The following is a 15,862-nucleotide window of genomic DNA, read 5'->3' as shown; positions in this document are numbered from 1 at the left end:
GAAGGCTAAAATGTCAGCTACGGCTGGTGGTGTTGCTGCAATCGGTTTGCCTTCGGCCACGTTGGACATTCGGCTAACGGGAATATTCAGCGATTCCAATTCGAAGGAAGCAGCGCCAGTAGCAGACTGCTTCGGTTCAACAATACGCTCCGGTATCGGGCGAAGCTAACACTCCGGCAGGACGAAGGTTTCAATGAGGGGCTCAGGCATAAGTAGCAGAGTCCTTGCACTTACTGCTTGTCGAGTGAACAATTCCGACGAAACCACTGCCGCTCTCGCCAAGTTTGATCACCGTGATTAGTGCGACGTCAGCGGTATAGTGCCAGGAATAGTCGAGGAGAGTGCCAGGACTGACTTGCCGAGAGCTACAAGATTAAATAGCAGAGCGTTTTTAAAGTGACCGTAGTATAACGTAGAGGCTTTAGGCAGATGATTTATTCAGCAGAATAAGATAGCAAAATTACCAAAAACATAAGACCTGGCTGCCGAAGTGAATCCACACACATCGTCACCTACAGAGGCAAGCAATATTGGAACGCAGCGAAATTCCTCACAATGAATTGATCTCGTTAGATGAAATTCCAGGAAGTACAATTTTCATAGAATAATTTAATCGACCGAAATTGTAGTCCTCAGTCGAGAGAGAGAGACTGATAGAGTAGCAGCAGCTAGGAATTTTCTTTCGAAAGCTAGCAGCTGTTTCGCGTATCCTGCGCTAAGTAGAGAGCGTTAAGACAGATCTGACCAACGGTTCCGTCCGGTACCACCATAACACACGGCCCCGGCGACACATATATTCACAACATACTAATTACTTATCTTTCAGAAAAAGTAAATAAATTGACTATGAAATCTATCATTCGCTGCCTAGTTATTTCGTGCCAATTTGAACAAGACAGCAGTTGCAGATAGCTTTATTGCGGTGCCAAAATTAATGCAACTCGGGATATAATATAAATTTACATATAATTTCTCCTCCCTGATATTCTACCAGAATATATAATGCTCTGCATTATTATTACTCCAATCAAATCCTTCTTACTCCTTGTCGTCAGTGCCGAGCGCTATTTTACATATTCCGGCTAAATCAACGACAATGCGATAATCGACGAAACTTTTACTGTAATGGAACTTGAAACCGAATAATAAATTATTGTTCTATACGCTGGTAGGCATTCTGACCAATGGAAACGTTCTTCGATATGAGCATTGAACGATCAAAATCATTTCAACAACTTATCATCGACCGAATTCGTTACCTATAAAGTTCAGGTAAACTTCACCACCTAAAAATGAATAATCAATCGGATCATCTTGTTAGGAATTAACCCACGAGCAAACAAACAAATGTGTACAAATAGGATAAGGATCCATCATCCAGAAAGCAATCGTTTTATAGCCCAATGCTTGATCTTTCGATTCAGCATATGCCACCGGGTTTTACGTCCAGCGCCGATTGGTCAATGTATGAACCAGGTTACCATTGTTCCAATCCTCATCCCTCTTGAGTTGATATTCTTTCAAAGAGCATCGAAAGTATTCAAGTAATGTAAATTTTAAAAGTCCGTGTAAACAAATCTTAGGTAAACAAGCACACCGAACTGTCAGAAAAGTGAGGTTATACATTTTCACACAATGCTATATTTTTGACAGGTATATGAATGAATCATTTCAGCATCAGTGATGCCAGGTCTATTTAAACAATAGCCTGCAGTAAAAATATAAAAGTCTGCAGATTGCTACAAAAATCTTCAATAAATGCGACGTAGAAATGTAGTATGTATATAATTTAAATGATCAAAAATGTTGAAGGTTGGTGTATAAATTGGCTGGCATAGGCTTTGTTCTGCTAAATATTTGTAATCTGCAAAAGATCTGCAGTGAAAACGCAAAATCTACAGATTTACTAATATATATGCAGATCTGGCATCCTTTTAGTATTCCCCACAGGAAATTCATCCAAATGGTGAAAAAATACAGGGAAACAAGGCAAGATAGGTATTCAGAATATGGGGTTAAATGAGCAGCTTGCACTATTTTTGATTTTTTCAATAGTTAGAGGTACCAAATCATCGCGGCAATAGGAAGTAACGAATTGGGGATAAAAAAGGAAGCATCCTATCATATAAAAATTTTTGACGAGAAAGGTCTATACCGTGCGAAATTTATCGTGAAATTCCGCACGACATACCGCGTGAAATTCAGTGGGGACTTTTGCGTGAAATCCGCGTGAAATTCCGCACGTTCCGTGTGAAATTCTGCGTGAAGTTCCGCACGAAATTCCATCTGAAAATCAGCGCGTATTGCGTGAAATTCCGCGCAAAATGTCATGTGAAATTCCGCGCGATTTCACGCGGAATATCGCGTGGAATTTCACGTGGAACTTCGCGTGAAATTTCCCATGGAGTTTCATATGGAATTTTACATAGAATTTCGGGCGGAATTTCACGAAGAATTTCACTACGAATTTCGCGCGGAATTCAACATGGAATTTCGCGCGAAGTTTCATGCTGGATTTCGAGCGGAATTTCATACGGAATTTAACGCGAAATTCCACGCGGAGTTTGACGCTAAACATTGCTCGGAATTTCTCGCAAAGCTTCGAGTGGAATCTAGCGCAGAATTCCACGCGCAATTTCGTGCAAAATTTCGCGCTGAATTTCACATAGAATTGTAGACGCAATTTCACGCGCAATGTCGCGGTATTTATTTTATGCGGAATTTTGACACGGAATTTCACGTGAATTTTCACTCGGAATTTCACGCGGAATTGGACGTGGAGCTTCACGCGGAATTTCATTCACATAATATAAGAATTTTAGCAATAATTTGTTAGTGGTTATTGCAGTACAAAAATAGCAGGTGCTACACAATAAAAAAAATAATGCACTTTTCAAGTATTTATTCATAAAGATGCCCTCAAAATTTGAAAGCATTTGATAAAGAATTGTAGCCGCTATCGGTCCTCCATACTTGTGCACGCATAAAAAAGATTTGTAGGTTCAATATAATTTTAAATTCAATAAATTAAATTATTGGTCGGGAGACAATAAAATTATTTATTGAATTCAATAAAATTTATTTATTGTTTTAATAAAACAAAATTATCGTTCCGTTTTTCAATAATTATTTTATTGAAATTAAAAGAAAATTATTGATACTAAAAATGTATTTATTGAAAGCAAAAATTTGTTGTTGTTCTAATAAAAAAATATTTTCAAACCAATAAGTTTGTTTGTTAAAGTGATAAACAATAAATGATTGGATTCAATAACACATATTTTTGGTTTAAATATGCTATATTTTTCTGCGTGTGAAATGGTGTGTGAAGGAAAATACATTTACTGTAAATCAGTAAACAATCGGTTTGAGATTGTTTCTGACCACAAGACCTATTTTATTCTTATTCTGGAGGGCTTTACAAATGTTTTGGTGTGATATAAAACAAATCGATTTTTTAAAGGTTGCATGGTGCCCTTACCCCTTGATAAAGATGAATATTCTGACAGATGAATTTTTTTTTACTCAAATTCAACTTTCCGACTTGTAAAGTAAACTATTTTCTATGACATAGAACATTGTACATTGTACTGTGTGTACTTATTTTGTTCTCCAATCAAAAGGATTACGAATTATTAGGTTGAACGTTTCACACCTACTATCACATTTTGTACCACTATTATGCTCTCTTTATTTGATGCTGAATGACAAGTTTCTTTAAACAACTTCTCGTTGTCGACTATTTTCTGAGTTTACTTTTGGTTCCGTCTGAAGACTGCCCAATGCCCCAATGTTTTCTGATTGGGTGGAATTCTGGCAAGTTTGGAGGGTTTTTATCGACCATAATTGACATCACTAGCAATCAACTGAAACTCTATACAAAACAATTTAAATATTTTTTTCAGAAGTTCCGAAAGCTACGATTGGTATTCTAAAAAAAAAATAAAGTCAAAATTCAGTTCTCAGCCCATTGCATTGTATATTCCCATAACGCGAGCATGTATTGGTTAGACAGTTGTATTCGGATGAAAAATTGAAACGAAACAGTTACTGAAAACAAACTCAACCAGTGTTGGAGAGAGTACACCCATTCAAAACAAACAAACGTCAATAATACTAGTATTATCTTTTGCATTCGTAAAAATTTGCGATTATTACACGTTTTCTGAAATAGTGAAAAAGTATGATTGCCGGTGGTCACGGTGATCCGAACCCAAACAGCTCGTGGATGGATTCACGCGGGCTGTGGCTGGCGTACGTGTTGGGTATTATCATATTTCACATAATTACCCTGGCGGTGCCATTTATTGATATTCCTTATGCCTGGACGATCACGAACATTACCCACAATTTGGTAAGGTTACTATGATTTTTACCTGATCACAAATCTATCATTTGTTTCCTTATTGTACCATTAGATTAGATTTAAAAATTCTCCATGAATATTACATTTGTTTTTCTTCTGCGCGTTTATAGGCCCATCTGTATTTTTTACATTCGATTAAGGGTGCCCCTTGGATGAGTATAGATACGGGTGATTCTCGTAAATACACGCACTGGGAACAGATTAATCATGGAGAACAATTTACGACAACCAGGAAATTTTTAACCGCCGCACCAATCATACTGTAAGTACTAGAAGAGTCACTTGCTGATTCTGAATAACGCATTTATTTTTTAGATTTCTGCTCACCTGTCTTTATACAAGGAATGATATTGATCATTTCGTGGCAAATTTCATATCGCTGATGGTGGTACTGATTCCAAAATTACCCCAGCTTCATGGCGTGCGACTGTTTGGAATTAATAAGTACTGAATTGAACGAATACTTAATGCTTAATGGCACCATTGAATTCAGATTCTCCGTATCGACTCCGTTTTTATACCGACATAAGAAACTAATGTAAGCAGTACATATTTCTTCGTAATCAAACAGTACTGCATCACCTGGTTGCGGTGAATTGAAATAGCACTCGTTTTATTTTCAAATTCAGTTGGTCGACGATTTAGTAGCTAGAAGCAACAGGTGCGTTGTGTGCACACAGGGATAGCGTATTGTTTAACTTTTATACGAAAATAAATAAAAATCTCATTGGGATCTCCTGATTAAAAAATATCAATATGGCGATCAATGTAGGAAAACAGGTTGATCGCTGGAAACTGACCAATTATCATCACTAGTTCTGTATATGGAACTGTAGCGAATTTATGCGATTATTATTCACCTTATCTTGGCAGTAAAAAACCGTTTGTTGAAGTTTGGTTTTACTCGTGATACTCTGTTCTTATGAAACACAAAATAACATTTTAGTTTTTCAAAAGATATTTTTCCAAGAAACAATTATATATTTAGCATGTAAAATTTGACTATTATCTATAAATCCGAATCCTAATTCGAAATAAAAATGACTTGTTTTGTAGTACTGTAGACGATTTAGTCTTTTGAAACATACCTTTCTACATTAGTTTACACATCGCAGTAATTTTAGTGTGTAATTAATGTCATTCAAAAGGAAAACAGTCATACATAACCGAGGCAGCCCGATCTACCATGAGCAGGTATAAAATCACAGTCACTCACAAAACTACATAACTCGTTTTCCGAATTTCTTTGTTTTCATTCCTTCACAATGCTACATAGAATCAAGCGCACTCACTTCCATCATAGCAACATATTCACATGGCATCACAGTCTTTGCCACCCATTCAATCAAGGTTTGGGGGCCAAAATATGCGTGAGTTACCACCCATTATGCTTTGTTCGCAAATTGTGGGTTACCATCACGTTGCCTTACTCACTCCACTGCAGTCTACCGGCCACGCTCTGATCGCTCTCCGAAAATGGAGTAGGTATGCAAAGAAAAATATGTCCACGCATGCATAACAATGGCATTGAGACGGCGGGACTAGGTCAATGACCTTTACCACTTTCTGGTACGCACAATCCAGTACGTATAGTTGTCTCGATTAGCCAAACAAGTTTTACGGTGAGATTATCTTTGAAACTGCACCAGCACAGTTTGGGGGTTGTAATCGAGTAAGAGAGAGCTTACATAATTACGTTAATATTATATTTTAGCCTCAAGGGGCGCCATCATTGAAAACACCGTTGAAGGAATCTTCCTGAAAATCAATCAGCAGTCTACTCTAACATTGTCTCGAATACCTACGTTGCTTGATTTTCAAAAAGATTGAGTAAAGGATGACGAAAAAATCTGCCTTTTCCGTTTAAAGATGGCCGATTTTCGAGGCCTTCTCAGTGGAACGTTAAGGTTAACGATAAAGGTGACATGAAGTAAGAGGGTATAATACCCCCTTCTATTACAATTAAGGACCCCAGAATTATTGGAAATGCAAATATTGCTGATTACAGTACTACAGGGTGATCCTCATGAAGTTTTTTTAAGCCAACAACAAAAAATAAAATTAATTAAATCGTGAAATCTTTATTATCACTCGAAAGAACATTCTTTGTCGTTTATTGTTTGCAAACATTTCTTTTTAAATGTTAACCATAGCAGCGCTTGAGGTGATCCGTTCGAGTGGTTCAATTTTTGAGTTCGAGCGTTTCAGCAGTGCTTTTGAAAAAGTGGCTGTGATTTTTTGTCACACTACCACACCGTGCTGGGTTATGCAACACAGCTGCGCAATGAAAAAACCCACAGCCACTTTTTCAAAAGCACCATTAAGCTAAACCGATGGTTTTTCTAGCAGCTACATTGTATCATTTGAATCGTGATGATCTAATAAATCGACTGATATTCTTCTTTTAGAGTTTTGAAAAGGTTTAAATGGATAATCCGGTAGCAAAGCTGAACATAATTTTTCCTACCCATACTATCAAGCGTTCAATTCTAACACATGCTCAAAAAGGTAACTTGAGCCTTAAAATCTGACTGACTTGCTTACTGACAACCGGAAACAACAAGTGCTACTTCGATGATGTCGCTTTCCTGGCAGCTCCTGCTATCAAGGTCGACCCGGTCAAACCATTCGGAATTTGATTTGGAATCCTGAATGGAGTCATTATGGATTCCAAATCAAATGCAACAACCGATTCTGAGTCGGAATCGGTTGTTGCATTTGATTTGGAATCCATAATGGCTCCATTCAGAAATCCGAACCGGTTCCGGAATGAGTTTAACTGGGGAGCCTCTTGGTAGGCAGCGGTGGAAAACCGCCAGTGTTCCCAGTCGTACCATCTCCCCCTCTTATAAGATGTGATATGGAGAGAACTACTGAGGCGCTCTTCAAGTCCGCGAGAATGGCGTGGTAGACCAACCATCGATTCTGCTTTTGAAATTGACTCGATTATGTTGAACGGCGTGACGGTCGATAATGAAGAAGATGTTGATGCTTCTGGACTGGAGGATGAAGATGATTCTGACTCTGGTGGCGATTCACGTTACGGTGTGGACGACGCTTCCAGAGGGTGGATTTATCGAGCGACATCTGCGTGGACGTTGTGCTTACCGATACTGACGGTGAAGAAGGTTGCACTTGTGGTGACTACGGCAGATTCCACGCCTTCATAAGGACGTCCAAGGGCAACGGGTTGCTAGTTTGCCTTGGATATCGCCCGACGGATGGTGTTAGACCGGCACGGCGGCGCAAGTCCATCTCCAGCTGTTTCGCACGTGCACCTGAACGAAGACAGGATCAGCTCGGTTGAAGAACTTACTTGTTATCGGCTGGCTCGGTAGTTGGAGCACACACTGCGGCCGGGTGCAGCGAGACAAGTTCGGAGTTTGCGACCGAACATTATCTCCAACGGTGACTTCCCCTTCGGTGCCAAATGGTTTGGTGTACTTCGGTAAGTGAGAAGGAAAGTGTCCAAAGCTGCATTTATTGTATCTCTCCCCTCTGATCTTCTTAATGGCCCGCTTGAAGGTGTCCACGAATCGCTCCGTTTGGCCGTTGAATTGTGGATGGTATAATGCAGTCGTCACGTGCTGAATGCCGTTCACCACGTGAGTAGCGATCGTGGCGGTGACGGAGATTGTGCGCATTTGAACAACCTTGGGTCACTTTGAGGAAGAATCTACCACGATGAGAAAGTGATCGCCTTCGATTGGACCCGCAAGATCGATATGTACTCGCTGCCATAGACCAGACGATTTTGGCCACGGCACAGAAGAAGAGTGTGGGGGTGACTTTGCTACTGAGGCACAGTGCTGGCAAGCCTTAGTCTAGCTCACGATGTCGTCATCAAGGAACGGCCAGTATACGTAGCTTCGGGCGATGACCTTCATCAGCGGGATATCGGAATGGCCATGATGTAGTTGATCCATACACCGTTTCTGGTACTGCGACAGCAAAAATGAGCCTGTACGCAAACAGAAGACACCCTTTTACTATATGCAGAGTGAATCTCGCCTAGCGTGGGACCGCTTTATCTCCGGTTTGAGGGTTTTCGTTTCAGGCCAACCATCCTTGACGTACCGACAGATGTGGCGAAGAAGTGAATTAGCTTGGATGCCCTGCTCGACGGCTCTGAAACTTAGGGATAGAACATCAGTTGTACCAGTTGACGAACTTCTCAGTCGGCACGTACTCGATTCCGAAATCGTAGAGCAGCAACGTTGAAGCAAACCGCTGAAACCGGTTGGCTTTGTATTCCGGTATGCCTTTCTTTGACCCAAAGATACGCAGCAGTGGAGCAGTTGAAAACGCTGACCAAACAGCATTTTGTGGAACTTATCAACCGCGAAGATGATTGCCAGACCCTCACGATTTGGTTGGCTGTAATTCTGCCCGGTCTTGGTGAGTGCACTCGAAGCGTATGGGAGAAATAGCGACCCCGATGAGAGTAGTTGTTTGAACCGCTCAAATGCCTGCTGGCATTCGTGGGTCCATTCGATCTTGGAATCTGCCTTCACTAGTCAGTCGAGAGGGTACCGCAGTGTTCGCATCTTGGGCACTAACTCTCCATAAATATTTATCGCGCCGAGAAAGGAATGGACACCAGAAACATTTGTGGGAGGCGGTAGGTTTGTAATTGCATCGATTTTTCCTGGATCAGGCCATAGTCCACGGCTGTCGATGATGTGACCCAAATAGGGAATCTGGTCCTTGCCGAAAGAGCATCTTTCAGCACGAATGGTGAATCCAAATTATTGGATGCGCTGCAACACTGCCTTGAGGTTGCAATCATGTTCTCTTTCGGTTTCGCCACCGACAATGACGTCGTTCATGTATAGCCGCAAGTTTCTTTATGACCGGCTAACATCGTGTGGATGATCTGCTGGATGGCACCTGGTGCGATTTTCACACCCGGCAGGAGACGATTGTAATGATACAGCCAACGATGGGTATTAATTGTAAGAAGAACTTATACTGGGGCTTTAATTCCAATTTGACCTGCATTTTTTGTACACAGACCTTGCTGTTGGCTGAAAACTCCGGGAAAACAGCTTCTGAGTAGAGTAAGTGATGCTGGCGAGCTGGCAATGTGACAGCAAAATTTGTCCATAGGCATGGATCACAAGCCAAAGCTGTCTACAAGATCAGATCCGAAGAGCTGTAATGGTCGTTCGGAGACACGGATCAGCTCTCGATGAATGCGACCATCACAGGAAAACTAGCATATGAGCTGCAATGCGTTATCGGAAGCTGTAGTTGCCTTTACTGTTGCTGGTGCTACGCCTGGGCTTCCCACTTGCCTCCAAATCTGCTTCCCGATGACCGCTATATCGCTGGCGGTGTCGAGATGATGCAGTATGGCCGTCCCGTTGATACCGACGGAGACAAATTTCCGTCGCTTTTGAACGGTGCTCAAGAATTCATCTTAATTTCATAAATTATTTCATCCATTTCTTATTGAGGATAATACGCACGCAGGAAACGTGTTCGATTATTATTATATTCACTTCATTCGCCGTTCCAAAAATCTTGCTCCGTGGAATAAACTAAAACAGAAATATTTTTACACGCGGAGAGAAACTTTTTTCTCTATACATGGCGGACAGTACTGGGTAAAAGACCATATTTATAGGATTTTCTAGGTTGAGTTTCAGTTAAAAACACTGGTAAATACTTTCAATTTTACCATGTTCGGAGTAAAACTGATAGAAGTCTGTAGAACTTTATAATTAAAAACCCAGAAGCACAGTAAAACTGCAAATATGTGTAGTGTATTGTGTACACCTTTGAAACTAATTTTCAACCAATCAGTGTCTTCCATGTGCTGGAAAAAATTTGCTCGGTTTCCCATTTTCCCACGGAAACTTTTGAGGTTTAGTTTTTAACAAATTGGTTTGCTAAAATAAATGCCGTTTCATAAGATAATCTTATAATTTACATACATCGTACTTTTGGTTAAAAAGTATACGATAGTCTAATGAAATTCATTACATTTTTGCCATAGTGTATGTTACAATATAAGGTAATAAACCTTATTTGTGTTGAAATGTATTGATTTTGTTGTGTACACTGTATACACTTTGTTACCCCATTTGTCGGGATGTCCGCTGCATAACCTGTTTGCCGTTTCCAACAATTTGGATTCCTACATATATAAGATTCTTTTTATAAATTCGTCTCCCTTTAGAATAGTTTACAGTTCGGGAAACGTGTCACGGGATTTGGGTTCTTATGTATTTTAAATGAGGCCCGGGATTTCAAAAGTGATAGTCTTTTAACGCAAATAATCGATTAATTTCTAAAATAATCGAAAAATCAATAATCGATTACAAGCTTTCGGTATAATCGAGTAGCTGCTATCAATTAATCGAGAGCATAATTAATGAAAGGTGAGCGTTGAAAATGAAAGTCGCAGAAATAAAAATAATGACTTCTCGAAATTTTACAAAATGTATCCAATGACCTTTTTTTTTGGTTGGCAACCTAAGATTTACGAAGTAATCGATTATTGATTTTAATCGATTATCTTGGTCGATTAATCGAATGAATTAATCAAGCTCTCAAAAATTATTCGATTAATGGATAATCGATTATTTGCAAAAATCAAACATCACTAGATTTCAAATCTCGCGGTGGGACATAAGTCTATACAAAAATGACAGTTTTCATTAAGCCTGAACCCAGCCGCGGAAAACTTTAAGGGCTTTTAAAACTCTCCACACCAAAGATCGGTCCGGGAAGAATTCAACAAAAATTGTTCCAGATGAGGAATATGCTGTTTTTTCAGGTTCAAAATTCGGTGCTATTTTCATACTGTTGATATTTTTAGAACCAACAGAATTTTTGGTTTGACAGTTTGGACGATATCTCTCCATCCCTGATCAAATTCCAGCACAAATCCTGTGATTTATTTTCCGAAGTGGAAACCAGCCTTTACTGCCAATTCCTCCACATTCGTTTGGTTTGATGAATGCTTTGGGCTGCTTTTTTGGAAACTCGACATCGTTAGTTCAGCTTTAATTGCTTCAAACTATTCAAAATTCACAGTTGAAAAAATAGTTACTTTGAGAACTAAATTTAACTAAAAAATTTCTCAAACTGAATTTTTTCACACAAGTTGTGTACCACCCTATAAAGAGAACATGGTTGCTCAATTTATGTTTTATTTCCGTGTAGTCCAAGTTCAACCGCGGACGTGTAGACTTTTTGACAGTTATTATACAAACTGAACTGTGTCTTGGCTAATTTGTGCAAAACCATTCCCGTGTGTGCGTATTGTTTCACTGAGTGCTCCGTATCTCCCATCATCGAATTTTGGACAAAAAGCACTCGGATTTCGCTATACTTCTTCTGGCTGCTAGCAACTACGACAGCTACTGGCTTCTCACTCTCGTTGCCGTCGGTGTCAAGTTCGGAAGAAGGTTGAAGCTTGGTAGTCGGATTGAAAAGAAGCAGAAAAAAGCTATAGTCTGCTGCTGTGTGCTCCATAGTGGATGAAATTTCCAATTTCCTGTGAGTTCTTTTCCGCAACGCGCTGTATGAGGATTACAACCCGCAACGCTGGTGGACAGGTGGACTATTGGAATATGTGGCCCGAAAACTGGTAGGTAGTAGTGCTTGTGAAAGTTATGAAATTGGATGAAAAAAGTTTTTCTGCCTCTCGGCTGATTGGCTGCTTAGAAAAATAAGAAGAAGGTCTGTGTCTATGCGGGGCATATGGCGTGTGTCGGTCATCGCTGGCAGTAGTGTGTCGGGTTGGAAAAGGGGGCTGGCTGGCGGTGAAATGAAAATGTGAGTGGTAGTACGCAATGTTCGGAGAGGGTGAGAGTGGGCCACTCAGAAGTGGTGAGAGAAGGAGTGAAGCAGATGTAAAGTGTTGCTAGTTTTTGGAGTTGGGGGTATTTAAAAATGTGTTATAAAATGTAATAGCTCTTAGCAAAATTTAGTGATCGAAGTAATCCAATTAAGTTTATCGTAGATTTCTCGACAAACATATGATTACGGCTTAAAAGCCAATTGTCAAAATTCTCTTTGAAAGGAAATTCCGGACAAAACCGTTACTCGCCAATCACAGATGTTGGGAGTAAACAAAAGAGAAGTTTGCTCTTTCATTAACTGCTATGAACTGTGTTTAGCCAGTAACGGTTTTTCCGGAATTTCCTTTCAAAGAGAATTTTGACAGCTTTTAAGCCGTAATCATATGTTTGTCGAGATTTTAATATAATTATATTTTCATAAAATTATATAATGCCGCAATTGAACGATATTTTTTCAAAACTTCATTGCAATATAATGAGAATTGAACAAGTGACAGTAAACCTCCGAATGGTCATCTTCGAAAATTTGTTTTGCAGTGTGCATCCTAACTCAAAATCTACTAGATCAATCGTTTTGAAATTTTGCGCAGTTATTTACATCGTTCATCAGGTAACTACAAGAGCGTTTATTTTCTGCTCGAGTTTTGAATTTTTTGTGGCACATTGCATCCAAAAGCCCGCTTTTAGCCATAAAAAAGCAATGAAAATAATACCAAAAATTTTGCGAAAAGCTCCTTTATTTACCTAGGCAACGATGTGAAAAAGAACTGATTTCAGAACGATTGGTCCAGGAGATTTTGAGTTATGCCGCATACCAACTTTTTCGAGGTGCCTCCTGAAAACTCACTGTCAATTTTCAATATTTTGCAACAAAGATTTCGAAAAATGTTCAAATGTTGCAGTTTTGTATGGAAATTGACTGAATAGTGAACGATGTTTTTTTCATTGAAAATAAAATTGTGTTTATTCCTATTTCGTTGAAAGTCGCAGCAACGCGCGGTGGGTATTAGCTAATTTTTTATGAAAATTTCACGCTTAATTTTATCTGCGGAATCTCACCATTTTTTGCAACTTGCCGGAATTTGAAATTCATTTTTTGTTGAGATCTCACTAAAAACTGCAATCGTTAGCTGTATTTCGCTGAAAATCAGCAAACAGGACTTTCCTAGATATTAGTATACATAATTACTGATTACTTGGTTATGCCGAAAATTGCTGAGCTCAACTGTGTTGTCCAAACATCCTTGACATACCCAACAGCAGACAATAACAGTGATTTGCTCAGAGTCAGTTTTGTGCGCATCTAAGCCTAGTTATTCGCAACTGCATCACGACTTCAATCTCGCTGCTAACGTCTTTAGTACATGTCACAACCGGAGCCAAAAAATATTTTTTTTTATTCACCAAAACCATGCGAAAATGACGAGACAGCGACGCTACTTTCTAAGCACCAGACCTTTGCGAAAACGAAATTGAGACAACGGTCTAGGACAAAGCATACGCGTAAATTCAATTTCATTATTTGCTCCGCACACTCATTTTTGCTTTGAGATTGAGAGCGACATTAGTCCCTTCGATATTGAACCTAGTACTGGGCGAACGCAAATACACTGTTTACGATATGCAATTAGGAGCTAGCGGAGCTAGCGAAGATATTGGACGACTGAAGCACTATTAGCGTGTATATTTCCCGTTGTTTCCGCGTTCTAGCTACAGTTCTATGACGCACATTGCTATTATTTCATTTAATGAACATGAAAATGAGAAACAAAAATGCTGTTTTAAAAATAAAACAAGATTGAATTTTCGTATTGTCAGGAAAACGGAAGTCGCTACTCAGCTACTCTCTTTCATAGAATCGACAGAAGAAGTCGGTTTTATCTTTTTGTATTTTGCTTTGTATGTATTTTAGTAATGAAGGAGACAGCAAAAAGACGAAGGTGAATCCAGTGGGTTTCATCGTTCAATCAAATACAAATATGTTAATAATTTGTATTTGGTTCAATTAAAGGATGCGAGAATTTTAGGCCCTGGTCATAACAGTCCCAATTTATATGAACTCGTCCGTCTTTCACCACGCCTCATTCATTTTTGCCCGGATTCAGCACTTGAATTTAAAAAAGCTGGTATACTGTATGGTAAACAGAATATGATGCTGAAATCGAAAAATCTATTTTCCAAGAAATTATGAACAAAATTACGATTTCACAATTTTTTCTATTTATCTATAGGTAATAAATAAGGTTTAACTGAGAAAGCATGGAAAAGCAGCCATCTTGGAAAACGAAAAAAGCAGTTTTTTCTCACACCGTTGGAAAAATCTACATGAATGTTTCAATGTATTCGGGGCATTGGTAGAGTGCTATTGATTGACTTTCATGAAGATTTTTCCAACTGTGAGAAAAAAACTGCTTTTCTTGTTTTCCAAAATGGCCGCTTTTCCAAGCTTTCTCAGTTGTACCTTAAGTCAGAATAAACAGCTGCACTTTTCTAGTTGAACCCATTAGTGTGACAGTGCGCGACATTGTTCAACGAAAAAAATTATTTGAACGTTTCAAATCTATTGTACAAAAAATATCAAAAGTTTAGAGTTCGTTTCCCTTGTATGAGATGTAAAAACAGCTTTTTTGTGTCCTAAAGCAGAACACCCAATGGGCGGGTGACAATTAGAGTGCTGCAGCTCAAGTACGAGTATTCCATATGTTTCACGCCAGTTCAATTATTATGCTGCTTTCTTAAAAACGAAGTAGATATTGGCTTAGCGCGCATAGTAGATGTAGTAATGTGATACGCTACTTATTTTGTAGTCGTGTGTGTTAACCTTCTAAATCCCACTGGCCGGCAGTGGTATTATGAAAAGAATTTTTCTGCATGTGATCCTATCATCCCCTGCGAACAACTTAATCTCGGGATGTAGTAGGTGTTAGCTCTACCGATTTTCCAATGGCCCATTTCAGAATAACAGAGACCTAGCAGTACATTCCGAGGCCATTTTCCCGTCGGCAAGCCCCACTTAGATATAATACGTGTTCCACAATTGTACCAGTATTATAATCAAACTTTCGATTCCTTGCCACGAATGCGTGTTCAAGGGATTGACACGTATTTAGTGTTTAATTTGAATGACTAAAGGTAAAATAAAAATAGATCGAGCTCACCTGTAAATAGTTTGGAGTTTATTATGCCGCTCAACTTGATTCCAGTTGCATCTATCGGGGAAGCACTGTTATTGATAGCCACTCGCTTTTCTGGATTGGGTCGATTCATACTGGCAGTATATTTCCATTTGTACAAACCGTACAGCCCGCTACAACGAGGCATCACTACTGCTCTTGCCAGAACAGTAGCCAAACCGAGTACATTTTTCCGTACAGCAGTAATATACATTTTTGTTTTGCTGCTGTACTCCGACTGCTCGGTGAGGGTGTGGTGTAGTAAAGTTTGCGCTCGCTTTGTACACCTTTCTCTGCTTAGTCAAAGTGAGAGGCCCGCACACGAAAGCGTTCATGCCGGTCGTGGCGCAAATGAACCGCATTCATTGTCGTCGTTTGTGATTAAAGATATTAAATAGATTGAAAATATTGAAAAAGGTAAAACAAGGAAAGAGAAGCTATACCGCTTGCGTCTGGTGGCTGTACTGGAGGCAAGTTTTTTTGTCATGTTACTGCTTTGCACATAGGCT

General features: G+C 39.4%; 2 protein-coding genes across 6 annotated transcripts in view; both read left to right on the top strand.

Moving 5' to 3' along the window:
• Positions 1 to 4,051: 4,051 nt before the first annotated feature.
• Positions 4,052 to 5,363, top strand: LOC131692409 (ORM1-like protein). The gene is made up of 3 exons (XM_058979437.1): positions 4,052 to 4,354; positions 4,477 to 4,628; positions 4,682 to 5,363. The coding sequence occupies exons 1-3, from the start codon at positions 4,184 to 4,186 to the stop codon at positions 4,815 to 4,817; spliced, it is 459 nt and encodes a 152-aa protein (XP_058835420.1). The 5' UTR covers positions 4,052 to 4,183; the 3' UTR covers positions 4,818 to 5,363.
• A 6,352-nt stretch (positions 5,364 to 11,715) lies between these two features.
• LOC131688793 (transcriptional activator protein Pur-beta) overlaps positions 11,716 to 15,862 on the top strand; it is a 31,702-nt gene continuing 27,555 nt past the window's right edge. For all 5 annotated transcript variants that reach the window (XM_058973319.1, XM_058973318.1, XM_058973315.1 and 2 more), the window contains exon 1: positions 11,716 to 11,966. The gene's annotated coding sequence lies outside the window, so the exon portion shown is untranslated. The remainder of the gene's footprint in view (positions 11,967 to 15,862) is intronic.

The sequence above is a fragment of the Topomyia yanbarensis genome, chromosome 3 (genome assembly GCF_030247195.1).
Source record: "Topomyia yanbarensis strain Yona2022 chromosome 3, ASM3024719v1, whole genome shotgun sequence".
In the NCBI taxonomy this organism is placed as follows: Eukaryota; Metazoa; Arthropoda; class Insecta; order Diptera; family Culicidae; genus Topomyia; species Topomyia yanbarensis.
The sequence above is the reverse complement of the archived record's forward strand: the minus strand, read 5'-3'. Positions and strand labels throughout refer to the sequence as shown.

Bases quoted from the DNA above. Each gene is read 5' to 3' on its own strand.
- LOC131692409 (XM_058979437.1), top strand. From the start codon at position 4,184: ATGATTGCCGGTGGTCACGGTGATCCGAACCCAAACAGCTCGTGGATG. The intron at 4,355-4,476 runs GTAAGGTTACTA...GCGCGTTTATAG, and splicing joins CGAACATTACCCACAATTTG to GCCCATCTGTATTTTTTACA. The intron at 4,629-4,681 runs GTAAGTACTAGA...TTTATTTTTTAG, and splicing joins ACCGCCGCACCAATCATACT to ATTTCTGCTCACCTGTCTTT.